A 14,512-nucleotide genomic window follows, 5' to 3' on the forward strand; every position below is an offset into this window, starting at 1 on the left:
TCAGGGTTTGGGGGAGTCCCTTTCACCACCTGGACCTCAGTTTCCTCCTCTAAGTTTCCCTCCAAGTCTGCACGGCCTCTCTCTGCCCTGACATCCTTGTTCTAAGACCCCTCCCAAGCCCGGATGTTCTCTGTTCTAAGGTCTCCCCCAGATCTGACATCCCTGTTCTAAGGGCTCCCCCAGATCTGACATCCCTGTTCTAAGGGCTCCCCCAGGTCTGACATCCCTGTTCTAAGGTCTCCCCCTAATCTGACATCCCTGTTCTATGGGCTCCCCCAGGTCTGACATCCCTGTCCTAAGGGCTCCCCCAGGTCTCATCTCTGCTCTAAGGGCTCCCCCAGGTCTGACATCCCTGTTCTAAGGTCTCCCCCAAGTCTGACATCCCTGTTCTAAGGGCTCCCCCAGGTCTCATCTCTGCTCTAAGGGCTCCCCCAGATCTGACATCCCTGTTCTAAGGGCTCCCCCAGGTCTTATATCCCTGTTCCAAAGGTTCCCCCAGGTCTGACATCCTTGTTCTATGGGCTCCCCCAGGTCTCATCCCTGCTCTAAGGGCTCCCCCAGGTCTGACATCCCTGTTCTAAGGGCTCCGCCAAGTCTTATATCCCTGTTCTAAGGGTTCCCCCAGGTCTGACATCCTTGTTCTAAGGGCTCCCCCAGGCCTCATCCCTGCTCTAAGGGTTCCCCCAGGTCTGACTTCCCTGCTCTAAGGGCTCCCCCAGGTCTTATATCCCTTTTCTAAGGGCTCCCCCAAGTCTGACATCCCTGTTCTAAGGGCTCCCCCAGGTCTCATCTCTGCTCTAAGGGCTCCCCCAGATCTGACATCCCTGTTCTAAGGGCTCCCCCAGGTCTTATATCCCTGTTCTAAGGGCTCCCCCAGGTCTGACATCCTTGTTCTAAGGGCTCCCCCAGGTCTCATCCCTGCTCTAAGGGCTCCCCCAGGTCTGACATCCCTGTTCTAAGGGCTCCCCCAGGTCTTATATCCCTGTTCTAAGGGCTCCCCCAGGTCTGACATCCTTGTTCTAAGGGCTCCCCCAGGTCTCATCCCTGTTCTAAGGGCTCCCCCAGGTCTTATATCCCTGTTCTAAGGGCTCCCCCAGGTCTGACATCCTTGTTCTAAGGGCTCCCCCAGGTCTCATCCCTGCTCTAAGGGCTCCCCCAGGTCTGATATCCCTGCTCTAAGGGCTCCCCCAGGTCTGACATCCCTGCTCTAAGGGCTCCCCCAGGTCTTATATCCCTTTTCTAAGGGCTCCCCCAGATCTGACATCCCTGTTCTAAGGGCTCCCCCAGGTCTGACATCCTTGTTCTAAGGGCTCCCCCAGGTCTCATCCCTGTTCTAAGGGCTCCCCCAGGTCTTATATCCCTGTTCTATGGTCTCCCCCAGGTCTGATATCCCTGCTCTAAGGGCTCCCCCAGGTCTCATCTCTGTTCTAAGGGCTCCCCCAGATCTGACATCCCTGTTCTAAGGGCTCCCCCAGGTCTCATCCCTGTTCTAAGGGCTCCCCCAGGTCTTATATCCCTGTTCTAAGGGCTCCCCCAGGTCTGACATCCTTGTTCTAAGGGCTCCCCCAGGTCTCATCCCTGCTCTAAGGGCTCCCCCAGGTCTGATATCCCTGCTCTAAGGGCTCCCCCAGGTCTGACATCCCTGCTCTAAGGGCTCCCCCAGGTCTTATATCCCTTTTCTAAGGGCTCCCCCAGATCTGACATCCCTGTTCTAAGGGCTCCCCCAGGTCTGACATCCTTGTTCTAAGGGCTCCCCCAGGTCTCATCCCTGTTCTAAGGGCTCCCCCAGGTCTTATATCCCTGTTCTATGGTCTCCCCCAGGTCTGATATCCCTGCTCTAAGGGCTCCCCCAGGTCTCATCTCTGCTCTAAGGGCTCCCCCAGATCTGACATCCCTGTTCTAAGGGCTCCCCCAGGTCTCATCCCTGTTCTAAGGGCTCCCCCAGGTCTTATATCCCTGTTCTATGGTCTCCCCCAGGTCTGACATCCCTTTTCTAAGGGCTCCCCCAGATCTGACATCCCTGTTCTAAGGGCTCCCCCAGGTCTCATCCCTGTTCTAAGGGCTCCCCCAGGTCTTATATCCCTGTTCTATGGTCTCCCCCAGGTCTGACATCCCTTTTCTAAGGGCTCCCCCAGATCTGACATCCCTGTTCTAAGGTCTCCCCCTGATCTGACATCCCTGCTCTAAGGGCTCCCCCTGGTCTTATATCCCTTTTCTAAGGGCTCCCCCAGGTCTGACATCCTTGTTCTAAGGCTCTCCCAGCCCAGACCTTATATACTCTGCTCACAGAGGGTTCTCTCAAGCTGGGTTTGGTGCTTGGAGCCATCCTTAAGGGTTAAACCTCTGAATTCTTACACTTGGGGCCTCCGTGGCCATTCTTTCCACCAGAACGGGCTGCTCCCCCAGAGATGACTTTTGTCTTCTATGATTCTGCTCTCTGGTCTTTTATAAATTGCCCAAAGAGGAACAAATCCACTGAACCCAAGCCATTAAGCACCTGGTGTACAGTGGGTGCTGAGCATCCACAGGCTCCCAGGGAGAAGTCCAGTGAAATCCAGCCATGGGCATCGGAGGAAGGAGCCGACACCAAGTGGCCGGGGAAGATTTCTGGTTGGAGTTGGGGCTGGAGCTGAGCCTAGTGGCAGCCTAGAGCTTTGAGGAGACAGAGGTGAGGAGGGAAGGCTTTCCAGGCATGGGCATCAGTATGAGGAAAGGCAAGGTGCTAGGAGGCGGACTGGCGCGCAGCGAGAACAAGAAGGGAGCCAGTTTGGAAGCACTAGAGGAGAGCCCCCCTCTCAGCCCTTTGTCCATCCTTGTCAAGAAGCAGGGCAGTACTGGAGCTCCCGCCTGTGGCAGGTCCATCTCTTCGGACCCCACAGAAGCTCAGTGAGAGCACGTCTATCCTCCCCTATGCCCAGTTCAGCTTAGTCTAATCCTATAACTATTCACTGAGCACAGGGGTAGGTCTAAAGGCTCCTTCAGACCCTCAGACACAGTCTGGAAAAATATTTACGGAATGGCTGAATGAATGATGCAATGCTGAATGAAGCCAAGCCAACCCTTAGCATGTGTGGTAAGGATATGTCATCCGTGTTGGTTGGGATGGATGTCGGGGATTTGCTCTCGAATGCAGCTAAAAATGAACTTCCCATCTATTCACTGTGCAGTCACTCCTTGATGGGAGAAAACCCTCTGCTCTGGGCTAAAGAAACAGACTCATCTCTTTAGGAGTGGGCAAATTCCCCATCATTGTAGTGATCAAATACAGATGAAACTTCACCCTTCAGGGATGCCATCGAGGCTAGGAAACCTCTGAGGTTCCTTCTTATCTGTTGTTTTTAAACCCTGACCTTCCATCTTAGAATCGGTACTGTGAAGAGTGGTAAAGACCAGACAATGGGAGTTTAAGTGACTTACCCAGGGGCACACAGCTAGGAAGTGTCTGAGGTCAAATTTGAACCCAGGACCTGCTGTCTCTAGGCCTGGCTCTCTCCATCCACTAAGCCCCCTCTCATCTTCTGATTGTGTTTCTAAGATGGTAAATGTAAGGTTCTTGGATTCTCGTAGGATGTGAGCTCCTTGAGGACAGGAATAGCTTTGTTTGGTCTTTGTACCCCAGGTGCCTAGCATAATATCTCATACCTGTCAGGGGCTAAAATATTTGTTCATTTGCATTCGGTGATTTCAAAATTTTAAGATACTCATATTCTAAGATCCTAAAGTTCTGGGATAACTGGATATGCTTGATGCATGTACACTGCACATATGTGACACATAGTATATATGTACAGGTATCCCTTCTGTGTCATGGGGGCTGGGACATGATGGTCCCACAATCTGGACAATGCATGCCAAATTTTTTGGCCCTCCCTTCATACCCGAGAAGAAGTCCGAATCTTCTTCTTCTTCTTTTATGGGGCACCTTACACGCCCGACATTTCAAGGCGTCTATCTCGACATTTCGAGCCTTTGGGTATCAGCTGCTGGCTTTTGCATTCTTTTCACAAACTTTAATTTTTTACTTATTTTAACTTTTAAAAAGAAACCTCACATATTTATGGCACTAAAGGGGAAGCTATATTGTATGATACTATTTATCTATTTTAGGAACTTCTGACTTCTAAACCTGTGCTGTGTCGTCTGCTGGACTTTGCGTGTCATCTGATTTTACAAAACTCTCCCTAATTAACATTTAATTCCTTGTGCTGATTGAAATCATGATGGGGAAAGTCCCAAAGTGGAAGGGACACCAGTACTTGATATATAGTATGTATATGATATATAGTATATATACTTGGTGTATTGCACATCTGAAATATGATTTTTATGGTACAGGAGTCTGGGGCTTGACAATTCAGTTCCAAGATTCTAGGATCCTCTAGTCTAAGATTCTAGAATACTGCAGTCCAAGATTCTTGTGAAACTCTAGCCTGAGGCTATGATACTCTAATATAAGATTCTAAGATCCCAGGCTACTCCAAGTCTAAGATCCCAGGCTACTCTAAGATGCTAGGATGCTCTAATGCTAAGATTCTTGGATATTCCAATTCTAAGATTCCATGATACTCGGATCCTACAATTCCAAAAGAGGAGGACGCTCCAATTCTAAGATCCTAGGCTACTCTAATGCTAAGATGCTAGGATATTCCAATTCTAAGATTCCATGATACTCGGATCCTACAATTCCAAAAGAGGAGGATGCTGTGATTCTAGGATTCTAGAATCTTCTAGAATAAGATTCTAGGATCTTCTAGAATAAGATTCTAGAATACTGCAGTCCAAGATTCTGTGAAACTCTAATGTGAGGCTATGATACTCTAATATAAGAATCTAACATCTTAGGCTACTCTAATGCTAAGATGCTAGGATGCTCTAATGCTAAGATTCTCGGATATTCCAATTCTAAGATTCCATGATACTCTGATCCTACAATTCCAAAAGAGGAGGATGCTCCAATTCTAAGATGCTAGGATCCTCTAGTCTAAGATTATAGAATACTGCAGTCCAAGATTCTTGTGAAACTCTAACTTGAGGCTATATGTAATATAAGCCTGTAATATAAGATTCTAAGATTCCAGGATACTCCAATTCTAAGATCCTAGGCTACTCCAATTCTAAGATCCCAGGCTACTCTAATGCTAAGATACTAGGATGCTTTAATGCTAAGATTCTAGGATATTCTAATTCTAAGGTTCCATGATACTCAGATCCTACAATTACAAGAGAGGAGGACGCTCCAATTCTAAGATCCTAGGCTACTCTAATGCTAAGATGCTAGGATATTCCAATTCTAAGATTCCATGATACTCAGATCCTACAATTCCAAGAGAGGAGGATGCTCCAATTCTAGGATTCTAGGATCCTCTAGTCTAAGATTCTAGAATACTGCAGTCCAAGATTCTTGTGAAACTCTAGCCTGAGGCTATGATACTCTAATATAAGATTCTAAGATCCCAGGCTACTCCAAGTCTAAGATCCTAGGCTACTCTAAGATGTTAGGATGCTCTAATGCTAAGATTCTTGGATATTCCAATTCTAAGATTCCAAGATACTCATATCCTACAATTCCCAAAGAGGAGGATGCTCCAATTCTAGGATTCTAGGATCTTCTAGAATAAGATTCTAGGATCTCCTAGAATAAGATTCTAGGATCCTCTAGTCTAAGATTATAGAATACTGCAGTCCAAGATTCTGTGAAACTCTAACCTGAGGCTATAAGACTCTAATATAAGATTCTAAGATCCCAGGCTACTCCAAGTCTAAGATCCCAGGCTACTCTAATGCTAAGATTCCATGATACTCAGATCCTACAATTCCAAGAGAGGAGGATGCTCCAATTCTAGGATTCTAGGATCCTCTAGTCTAAGATTCTAGAATACTGCAGTCCAAGATTCTTGTGAAACTCTAGCCTGAGGCTATGATACTCTAATATAAGATTCTAAGATCCCAGGCTACTCCAAGTCTAAGATCCTAGGCTACTCTAAGATGTTAGGATGCTCTAATGCTAAGATTGTCGGATATTCCAATTCTAAGGTTCCAAGATACTCATATCCTACAATTCCCAAAGAGGAGGATGCTCCAATTCTAGGATTCTAGGATCTTCTAGAATAAGATTCTAGGATCTCCTAGAATAAGATTCTAGGATCCTCTAGTCTAAGATTATAGAATACTGCAGTCCAAGATTCTTGTGAAACTCTAACCTGAGGCTATAAGACTCTAATATAAGATTCTAAGATCCCAGGCTACTCTAAGTCTAAGATCCCAGGCTACTCTAATGCTAAGATTCCATGATACTCAGATCCTACAATTCCAAGAGAGGAGGATGCTCCAATTCTAGGATTCTAGGATCCTCTAGTCTAAGATTCTAGAATACTGCAGTCCAAGATTCTTGTGAAACTCTAGCCTGAGGCTATGATACTCTAATATAAGATTCTAAGATCCCAGGCTACTCCAAGTCTAAGATCCTAGGCTACTCTAAGATGTTAGGATGCTCTAATGCTAAGATTGTCGGATATTCCAATTCTAAGGTTCCAAGATACTCATATCCTACAATTCCCAAAGAGGAGGATGCTCCAATTCTAGGATTCTAGGATCTTCTAGAATAAGATTCTAGGATCTCCTAGAATAAGATTCTAGGATCCTCTAGTCTAAGATTATAGAATACTGCAGTCCAAGATTCTTGTGAAACTCTAACCTGAGGCTATAAGACTCTAATATAAGATTCTAAGATCCCAGGCTACTCTAAGTCTAAGATCCCAGGCTACTCTAATGCTAAGATTCCATGATACTCAGATCCTACAATTCCAAGAGAGGAGGATGCTCCAATTCTAGGATTCTAGGATCCTCTAGTCTAAGATTCTAGAATACTGCAGTCCAAGATTCTTGTGAAACTCTAGCCTGAGGCTATGATACTCTAATATAAGATTCTAAGATCCCAGGCTACTCCAAGTCTAAGATCCTAGGCTACTCTAAGATGTTAGGATGCTCTAATGCTAAGATTGTCGGATATTCCAATTCTAAGGTTCCAAGATACTCATATCCTACAATTCCCAAAGAGGAGGATGCTCCAATTCTAGGATTCTAGGATCTTCTAGAATAAGATTCTAGGATCTCCTAGAATAAGATTCTAGGATCCTCTAGTCTAAGATTATAGAATACTGCAGTCCAAGATTCTTGTGAAACTCTAACCTGAGGCTATAAGACTCTAATATAAGATTCTAAGATCCCAGGCTACTCTAAGTCTAAGATCCCAGGCTACTCTAATGCTAAGATTCCATGATACTCAGATCCTACAATTCCAAGAGAGGAGGATGCTCCAATTCTAGGATTCTAGGATCCTCTAGTCTAAGATTCTAGAATACTGCAGTCCAAGATTCTTGTGAAACTCTAGCCTGAGGCTATGATACTCTAATATAAGATTCTAAGATCCCAGGCTACTCCAAGTCTAAGATCCCAGGCTACTCTAAGATGCTAGGATGCTCTAATGCTAAGATTCTTGGATATTCCAATTCTAAGGTTCCAAGATACTCCTATCCTACAATTCCCAAAGAGGAGGATGCTAGGATGCTGGAGTCTAAGAGTGGAAGGTTCTAAGGTGCTGTAGTGTCAGATTCCAGGACGCCCATGACCCTAAGAATCAATGGTTCCTTCCTTTCTTGGAGACAAATGGTTCCTTTGAAATTTGCTCAGTGAGCTTCAGGACCAAGCAGTGCAACATTTCAGCAGCTCCAGTGTGAAATCCCATGCAAATATGCAGGTTGGGGAGAGGCAGGGTTTTCAAAATAAGAATTGGAAAAACCCCTCTCTCCACGCCATTGGAAAAGTTGGAGCCCTCGGGGTGGGTGCCAAGCCTCCAGCCGCTTCTCTGCCTCTTCCCATTAAATCCCTTCGCCTGAGTTCTCCTCCTGGCACCAGCTGTCTCCCTCGGGGACAGAGTTCCCCATCTGGAGCAAGGTGACGGTCGCATTTGCCTCCCGCCCTTAGCCGGAGCCTGGCTCGGGCTTGTTAATGTTTATAAAGCATTTGGAATCGCGGAGCGCCGCTATTGTTCGGTGGCTCCAGTTAGGTGGGGTGGCGGGCTGTGTGCGCTTTGAAGCCCGAGTGCCGAGGTACTGGGAGATTGTCTTAGAAGATAACGGTATAACGAGCCGATGGGGGGGGGCGGGGGGCGGCGCCCAGGCACCGACGCCAGAGGAAGGGCGGATGCCCACCCAGTAACGCCCCTTTGTCTGGCGCTCTAGTGCCCCCCTTTACAAACGGGGAAGGTGAAGGTGAGGGGGCGCCAGCAGGGCGTACAGAGGCTCGCGCCTGCCCCCGAAGCCCTCGCGCTCTCTCCTGGGGCTCGGTGCTCTGAAGGAAGGAAGACGAGGGCCAAGCGGGGTCGGCCGAATCTACTTACTTATGCATGTAGCCTTCCGATTGCCTGGTGAGATTGAGCTGCATCACCGCCTGGAACTCCGTCTCATTGCAGCAGTATTTAAAGACCGTGTTGTTATGGTGACAGCACAAGATGTAGGTCTTGTTGTCCGAGAGCCGGGGGCAGTGGAAGCCAAAGTGATAGTGGCCTTTGTGGTCGATGTAGGGCTCGCAGACTCGAAAGTGTGCCGAGAGCGCTGCAAAAGAAAGCACCCCACACGGGCTCGGCACCTCCTCGAAACAGGGCCCCCGGGAGCGGGGAGGGAAGAGCAGGCCAGCGCTCGGCCTCCCTCCTCCCGCCCTGGACGTCCTCCTCCGACTTGCCAGGGTCCTGCCTTCCACTCAGTTCTGAAGGCAAACTTCCCGCCCTCCGGGGCGCCCGACTGACTACCCACAGGGTAGAGCATTCGCCACGGGCTCTAACCTTCTCCCGCATCTTCCCTCTATGTAAAACCCGCTTCTTCTTCCTGCCTCCTGTGCTCAGGCTGTTCTTCAGGTCGGAAATTCCCCTCCCATCCCCTTTTCTCTGTGCTGTCAAATGCTCCCTGCTCCACGAAGCCCTCCCTGATTTCCGAGGGAAGGAGGTAGGGCTCCATTTTGGCTCTTGCCTACCTGGCTTCTTTCTTTTTAGATTTTTGTGAGTTTCCCCCCACAGGGGCCGGGGCCATGTCTTATGCCTCCCTGTATCTCCACAGCTCCAGGCCCCGAGTTTTGCATATAGTAAGTGCCTGATTCATAGCGAAAGAATTTCAGAATCCTGACCTTGTCATTTCTGTCAGGCTCAGTCTATCTACACCTTTTGCTTATTTGGGGGTAGCATCCTGTAGTGAGGGCCCCTATGCTTGGTCACAAGACCTGGATTCAAATTCTATCTTGTCTACACGACCTTGGGCAAGTCACTTCCTTGCCTCTCTGGGTCTCTCTGAAAACGAGAAAGTTGGACTTGATGACCTGGAAGGTAGTCCTCCTCACTCTCGAGCTGGGATCCTAGGAGCTTTCTCCTCTGTCCCCCATTTAACCATAACCATCCTTCAAGGCCCATCTAGGGCTTACCCCCCTTCCTCAAGCCCTCATGGTGATGCTGAAGGGTATAGGGTGGTAGAGATCACTGAGGCTGATCCCCTCTTCCCCAGCTTCCTTATACTTTTGTACTCCCATCTGAATTCAAATCCTAATTCAGTGTTTACTGACTGTGATCCCGAGCAAGTCACTGTATGGGGCCTCAGTTTCCTCAACTGTAAAATGAAGGGATGGGACCAGAGGATCTCAGAGGGTCCTTCCAGCTATGATCCCAAAGCACAAAGGAGGTGAAAAACCGTTCTTTTAAAGGATAGAGGAGGGAGACATTATTTGTGCCTTGGGAGGGGGGTGACCTCCTGGAGGAAGAGGTGATGAGATTTCTCTCTGCACCTGGAGACCTTGGGGTAAGAGGGGTCCCCTGCTCCACCCCCCCCCCCAGCCACAGCTTATTCACTGTCTCCACCTCCAGGCCGATGGGTGCGGGGAAGGTGCTCAGTAAACACTGGGTGGCTGATGGATGTGGTGCAGACAAAATAGCTGGATGAACATCTGGACTTGGGGCTGATGAGCTGGAACTGACTAAACACATCTGGCTCCACACAGAAAAGCACAGCCCAGACTCGGCTTTAATAGTTCTGAGGTTCCAGGCAAGCCTATTCCCACTTCTGGGCATTGGGCTAAAGTCAGAGCCTTAGAGAAATCGGTGGGTTTTCAGGGAGGCACCAGGGTGTGAGGGGGGAATCCTGGCTTAGGGTCACCCACGGGGAGCTCCGAGGGACTTCAGAGGCCATTGAGCCTCATCTCCTGTGAGCTGCAGAGAATCCAAGTGACTTGCCCACAGTCATGCCGATCCTAAGGCTCAGAAGTGGGCTTTGGACCTCGCGCTACAGGGCCGATTCTCGTACCCTGCTGACTCTCAGAATAGATCCTGGGTGATCTAGATGGGAAACCTCAGGCAATTCACAGTCTCCCTGGGCCTCAGTTTCCTCATCTGTAAAATGAGGCGGTTTGGCTTTCCTCTATCCCTTCCAATTCTGAACCTAAAAGACTGCTAGATAGAGAGCTAGTCGGGAGACATTGAGTCTGTCCTCTTCCATTTACAGATGAGGATACTGAGGCCCAGAGTTTCGAGTTTTCCCCACAGTCCCTCCTAGTTTTTGACCTTGTAGGGCTGAGCCAAATGGCCACCAGGGGAACAGAGAGGAAAGCTGAGCAAGGAGACAGCGGAAAGCCTCTTTTCCTCCTGATGACTCTTAGAAATGGCCAAGCCTGAGTCTTGGCAGCGGCTCTGGCCATGGTCAGCGGCTCAGAGCTCTCCCAGGAGGGCAGATTCTTGTTTTGTTTGTTAAGCAGAGTGCTGGAAGGGCCAGGATTGGGGAGAGGCGGCCATGCAGCGTTTGGTGGCTCCGGGCTCTGTGGCCAGGAGTCCGGCACTGATTGGCCCTGGACGGGGCTCCTCTACGAGCTGGCCTTCGATGTCACCGAGGAGGAGGGCTCCATCCTTCTTGCCAGGCTTAGAGGAAAGGGAGTTCTAATTAATGTCCTCTTAATTAGTGGGAAGGATCCTCCGAGGAGACATCTAGGCCAGCCTTCTATTTGAAAAGAAGAGGAAACTTGGGCCGCTATTTAGGTCCAACTCTTCATTTACAGATAGGAAATGCAGGCCCAGACAAGGGAAGGGACTTGCTCAAGGTCACATGGCTGATAAGACTTGAATCCTGATTTGAACCCTGATCTTGGGACCTGAGGGAGGAGGGGTCTCAGAACCCTTCTAATTTACCTTTTTAAATTTAATTTTATTAAAACCCCTCCCTTTCCATCTTAGATTCAATGCTGTATATTGGTCCCAAGGCAGAAGAGAGGTAAGGGCAAGGCAATGGGGGGGTGAAGTTGACTCTGATAGAAAGTGTCTGAGGTCAGATTTGAATCCAGGACCTCCCACTGAGCCACCCAGCTCCCCCCAGTTTACCTTTTAACAGAGGATTGGGGGAGAGAATTGCTCAAGAGGATAAATGGGAGTCCTAGGATTTGAACTCACACCCTCTGACTTTAAATCCAGCCTCTAACACTATCTGGAGCCTCGTGCCACTCCCCCCAGAAATCCTGGGACTTCTTCTCCGGCCCAGAGAGAAATGAGTGGGATTCTCTGGTTTTCCCCAAGCGTTCCCCTTCTGCAGTGAGGCCCCTCGCAATCCCCGGGCTTTGCTGGCCCTCCTCCCCCTCCCAGCCCCTGGCCCATGCCTGAGACTCACCTGCGGAGAACAGCAACGAGAGAAGGACGGTGAGCACATTCAAGGACTGCTGGCCCCAACTTGTCATCGTTTGGCTGTCATTGATCCGTCAGGGGATTACCTGAGCGAGAGAGGCAGTGCGTGAGGGACGGGCTTCACAGTCCACACTGGGCTGGCTCCCAGGGCCGAGAAGTGACCTCCCCGGGGACACACAGCTCTGCCGGAGGCCCGGAGGCCTCAAGAACCCTGAATCGAGATGGACTTGGGTGCTGCAGGTCCTGGAGAGGGGACCCCCCCCAGGCGAGTGCTGACCTTCACATAAACACCTAGCTCAATTTTTGCCTGTCCTTCAAGGCTTGCATGCCCATGTCACCTCCTCCAGGAAGTCTTTGCTGATCTCTCCCCTCCTCTCTCCCTCTCTCCCCTTCTCTCTGTCTCTCTCCCTCTCTTTCTGCCTCTGTCTCTCTCTCTCTTTCCCTCTCCGTCTATCTATGTATACTATTCATTATATATGTTTCTGGATCTGTCATATACTAATAGGTATCATAGTCAGTGTCTGGTATTCCCTACTAGACAGAGAGCTTTCTTTTTAAAATTTTTATTAAACTAATTAATTTAGACTATTTTCCCAGGGTTCCATGATTCATGTTATTTCCCTCCTCCCCCCCCCCCCCCCCGTAACCAACGCACAATTCCACTGGGTTTTACATGTGTCATTGACCAAGATCTATTTCCATATTATTGATATTTGCACTGGAGTGATCATTTAGAGTCTCCATCCTCAGTCATATCCCCATCGACCATGTGATCAGGCAGCTGTTTTTCTTCTGCGTTTCCGCTCCCACAGTTCTTTCTCTGGAGGTGGAGAGCTTCTTTCTCCTGAGTCCCTAAGAATTTAGACAGAGCTTTCTGGGAGCAGAGGCTCTCCATCCAGAGAGTAGACTCCATCGATGCTGGTAGAAGTCCCAGGTCTCATACCCAGGGGATGGTCATTTGAATTGATCAAATAGTTGTCAAATGGTGATTTTTCATGAGTCATGGCAGCCAAACTGACCCACTGTGGACTTTTCTCAACTTAGTATTTAATTTCCCACCTCCAAGCATTTGTCTAGGCTGTTATCTTCCATTCCCACATTCTCTACCTCTTAGAATCTTTATCTTCCCTCCAAGGTATCATCTCCTACACCAAACCTTCCCTGATTCCCAGTGTTTCCTCCCTGCTCAAATTACCTTGCATCTCCTCCTAAGTGTACATGTTGTCTCCACTGTTAGAATATGAGCTCCTGAAGGGCAGCAGGTACCCATCTCCATGCCTTTGCTCCGGCTGTTCCCCCAAACCTAGAAGAGTCTATCTTTTCAAATCTGCTTCTTGCGACCTCTAGTTTCCTTCCAGACAGCTCTGGGGCCACCACTTATAAGAGACTTTCCCAGCTTCCTCATGGCTCGAGTCTCCCCTTCTCTGCTATCTCCCCAGAATCATTCTCTGCTCCTTGGGGCCAGGAGCTACTTGATGTTTTGCCTCTGTATCTCTGGGCTTAATTAGCTCAGTGGCAGGCACATAGTAGGTGCTTGGTGAGTGCTTATTGGTTTGACTGAGGACAGGCTCGAACCATCCACGTCTGGGGGTTCTCTTGCCATCCTAAGCCACAGGCACAGACCTCGACCTCTTCAAGGTGACAGTCTTTCATAGAATCTGAGTTTAGGTGGACTCTGATGACATCCTAGTCCCCAGAAGAGCCTCTTGATTGATTTCTTGGTCAGAGGATCAACCCCTTCATTTTACAGACAAGGAAACTGAGGCTTAGGAGAGGAAGTGATTTTTCTAAAGACACACAGCAAACAGCTAGGGATAGACACAGAATTAGACATGGAATCAGAGGCAGAACTTGAACCCACATCCTCTGACTCCAGAGCCATTGGATGGGCTGACTTAGGAGGTAGTGGGCTCTCCATCACTGGTGGGTTTCAGAAGGAAGCTGGATGACCACTTGTCAAGTATGTTATGGAGGGGAGATTCTTATTCTATTCAACTGGGGACAGTTCAAAAGAAGCCACATACTAGCTGTGTGTATGTCCCTGGGCAAATCACTTAATCTCAGCTTGCCTCAGTTTCTTCATCTGTAAAATGGGCATAATCAGAGCCCCGACCTCTCGGGGATTAAATGAGATCATTGTAAAGGGCTATAGAGATGTGAGGTATTATTGTTGTTGTTGCTGTCATTGTTGGATGGACTGTTCTCCATGTAGAGATTCCATGATGTGATCCATCAATTCTGAAAGGAATCTTCTCTCTGCCCAGGGAGTTTCCATCCTTTCCAGCTCCTGGAACAAGCTGTGCCCGGGGTGGAAGCTGCCCACCTCGGCGCCTGTTGGCAACCTCCGGGCTGCTCCCGGGCCCAGAAGCGATGACATCACTCTCCTCTGACCTTGCCGTGACACCAAGAACCCTGCCTGGTGTCTGCTCCAGACCAGCTTCATCTGGCCCGACTGGGCGGCTGCCAGGACAGTCCTCAGGGGAGATGCTCAGCCTTCTCGCTGCTGATGCGGGCGCCATTTTGATGGTCCTTGTGGAATGGACTTGGCTGGGACAGGTTAGCCTTTAAAGTCCAGAACGGAGATTTCACTGGTGTGAGGAGCTCTGGGTGAGGAAGCTCCCCCTGGGCTTGTCTGCAGCACATCTACTAGAGAGTTAAAGGTCAAGTGACTGGTCCAGGGTCACACACTCAGTAACATCAGACTGAACCTAGAACGCAGCTCATCATAACTGCTACTTTTGACTCTTGGACACACCACAAAATGTGGCGGGAGCTCCCTTCAGCACAGAGAGCCAAGAGGGGCTGAGGACA

General features: G+C 49.1%; 1 protein-coding gene across 2 annotated transcripts in view; it reads right to left on the reverse strand.

Moving 5' to 3' along the window:
* SHISAL1 (shisa like 1) overlaps nucleotides 1–14,512 on the reverse strand; it is a 111,650-nt gene that overhangs the window by 46,388 nt on the left and 50,750 nt on the right. For both annotated transcript variants that reach the window (XM_056797501.1, XM_007502775.3), the window contains exons 2-3: nucleotides 11,688–11,787; nucleotides 8,399–8,612 (exon numbers count right to left, since the gene is read on the reverse strand). In XM_056797501.1, the coding sequence (XP_056653479.1) occupies nucleotides 8,399–8,612; nucleotides 11,688–11,754 (281 nt within the window). In that variant the 5' untranslated portion in view covers nucleotides 11,755–11,787. The remainder of the gene's footprint in view (nucleotides 1–8,398; nucleotides 8,613–11,687; nucleotides 11,788–14,512) is intronic.

Source organism: Monodelphis domestica, chromosome 5 (assembly GCF_027887165.1).
Source record: "Monodelphis domestica isolate mMonDom1 chromosome 5, mMonDom1.pri, whole genome shotgun sequence".
Taxonomy (NCBI): domain Eukaryota; kingdom Metazoa; phylum Chordata; class Mammalia; order Didelphimorphia; family Didelphidae; genus Monodelphis; species Monodelphis domestica.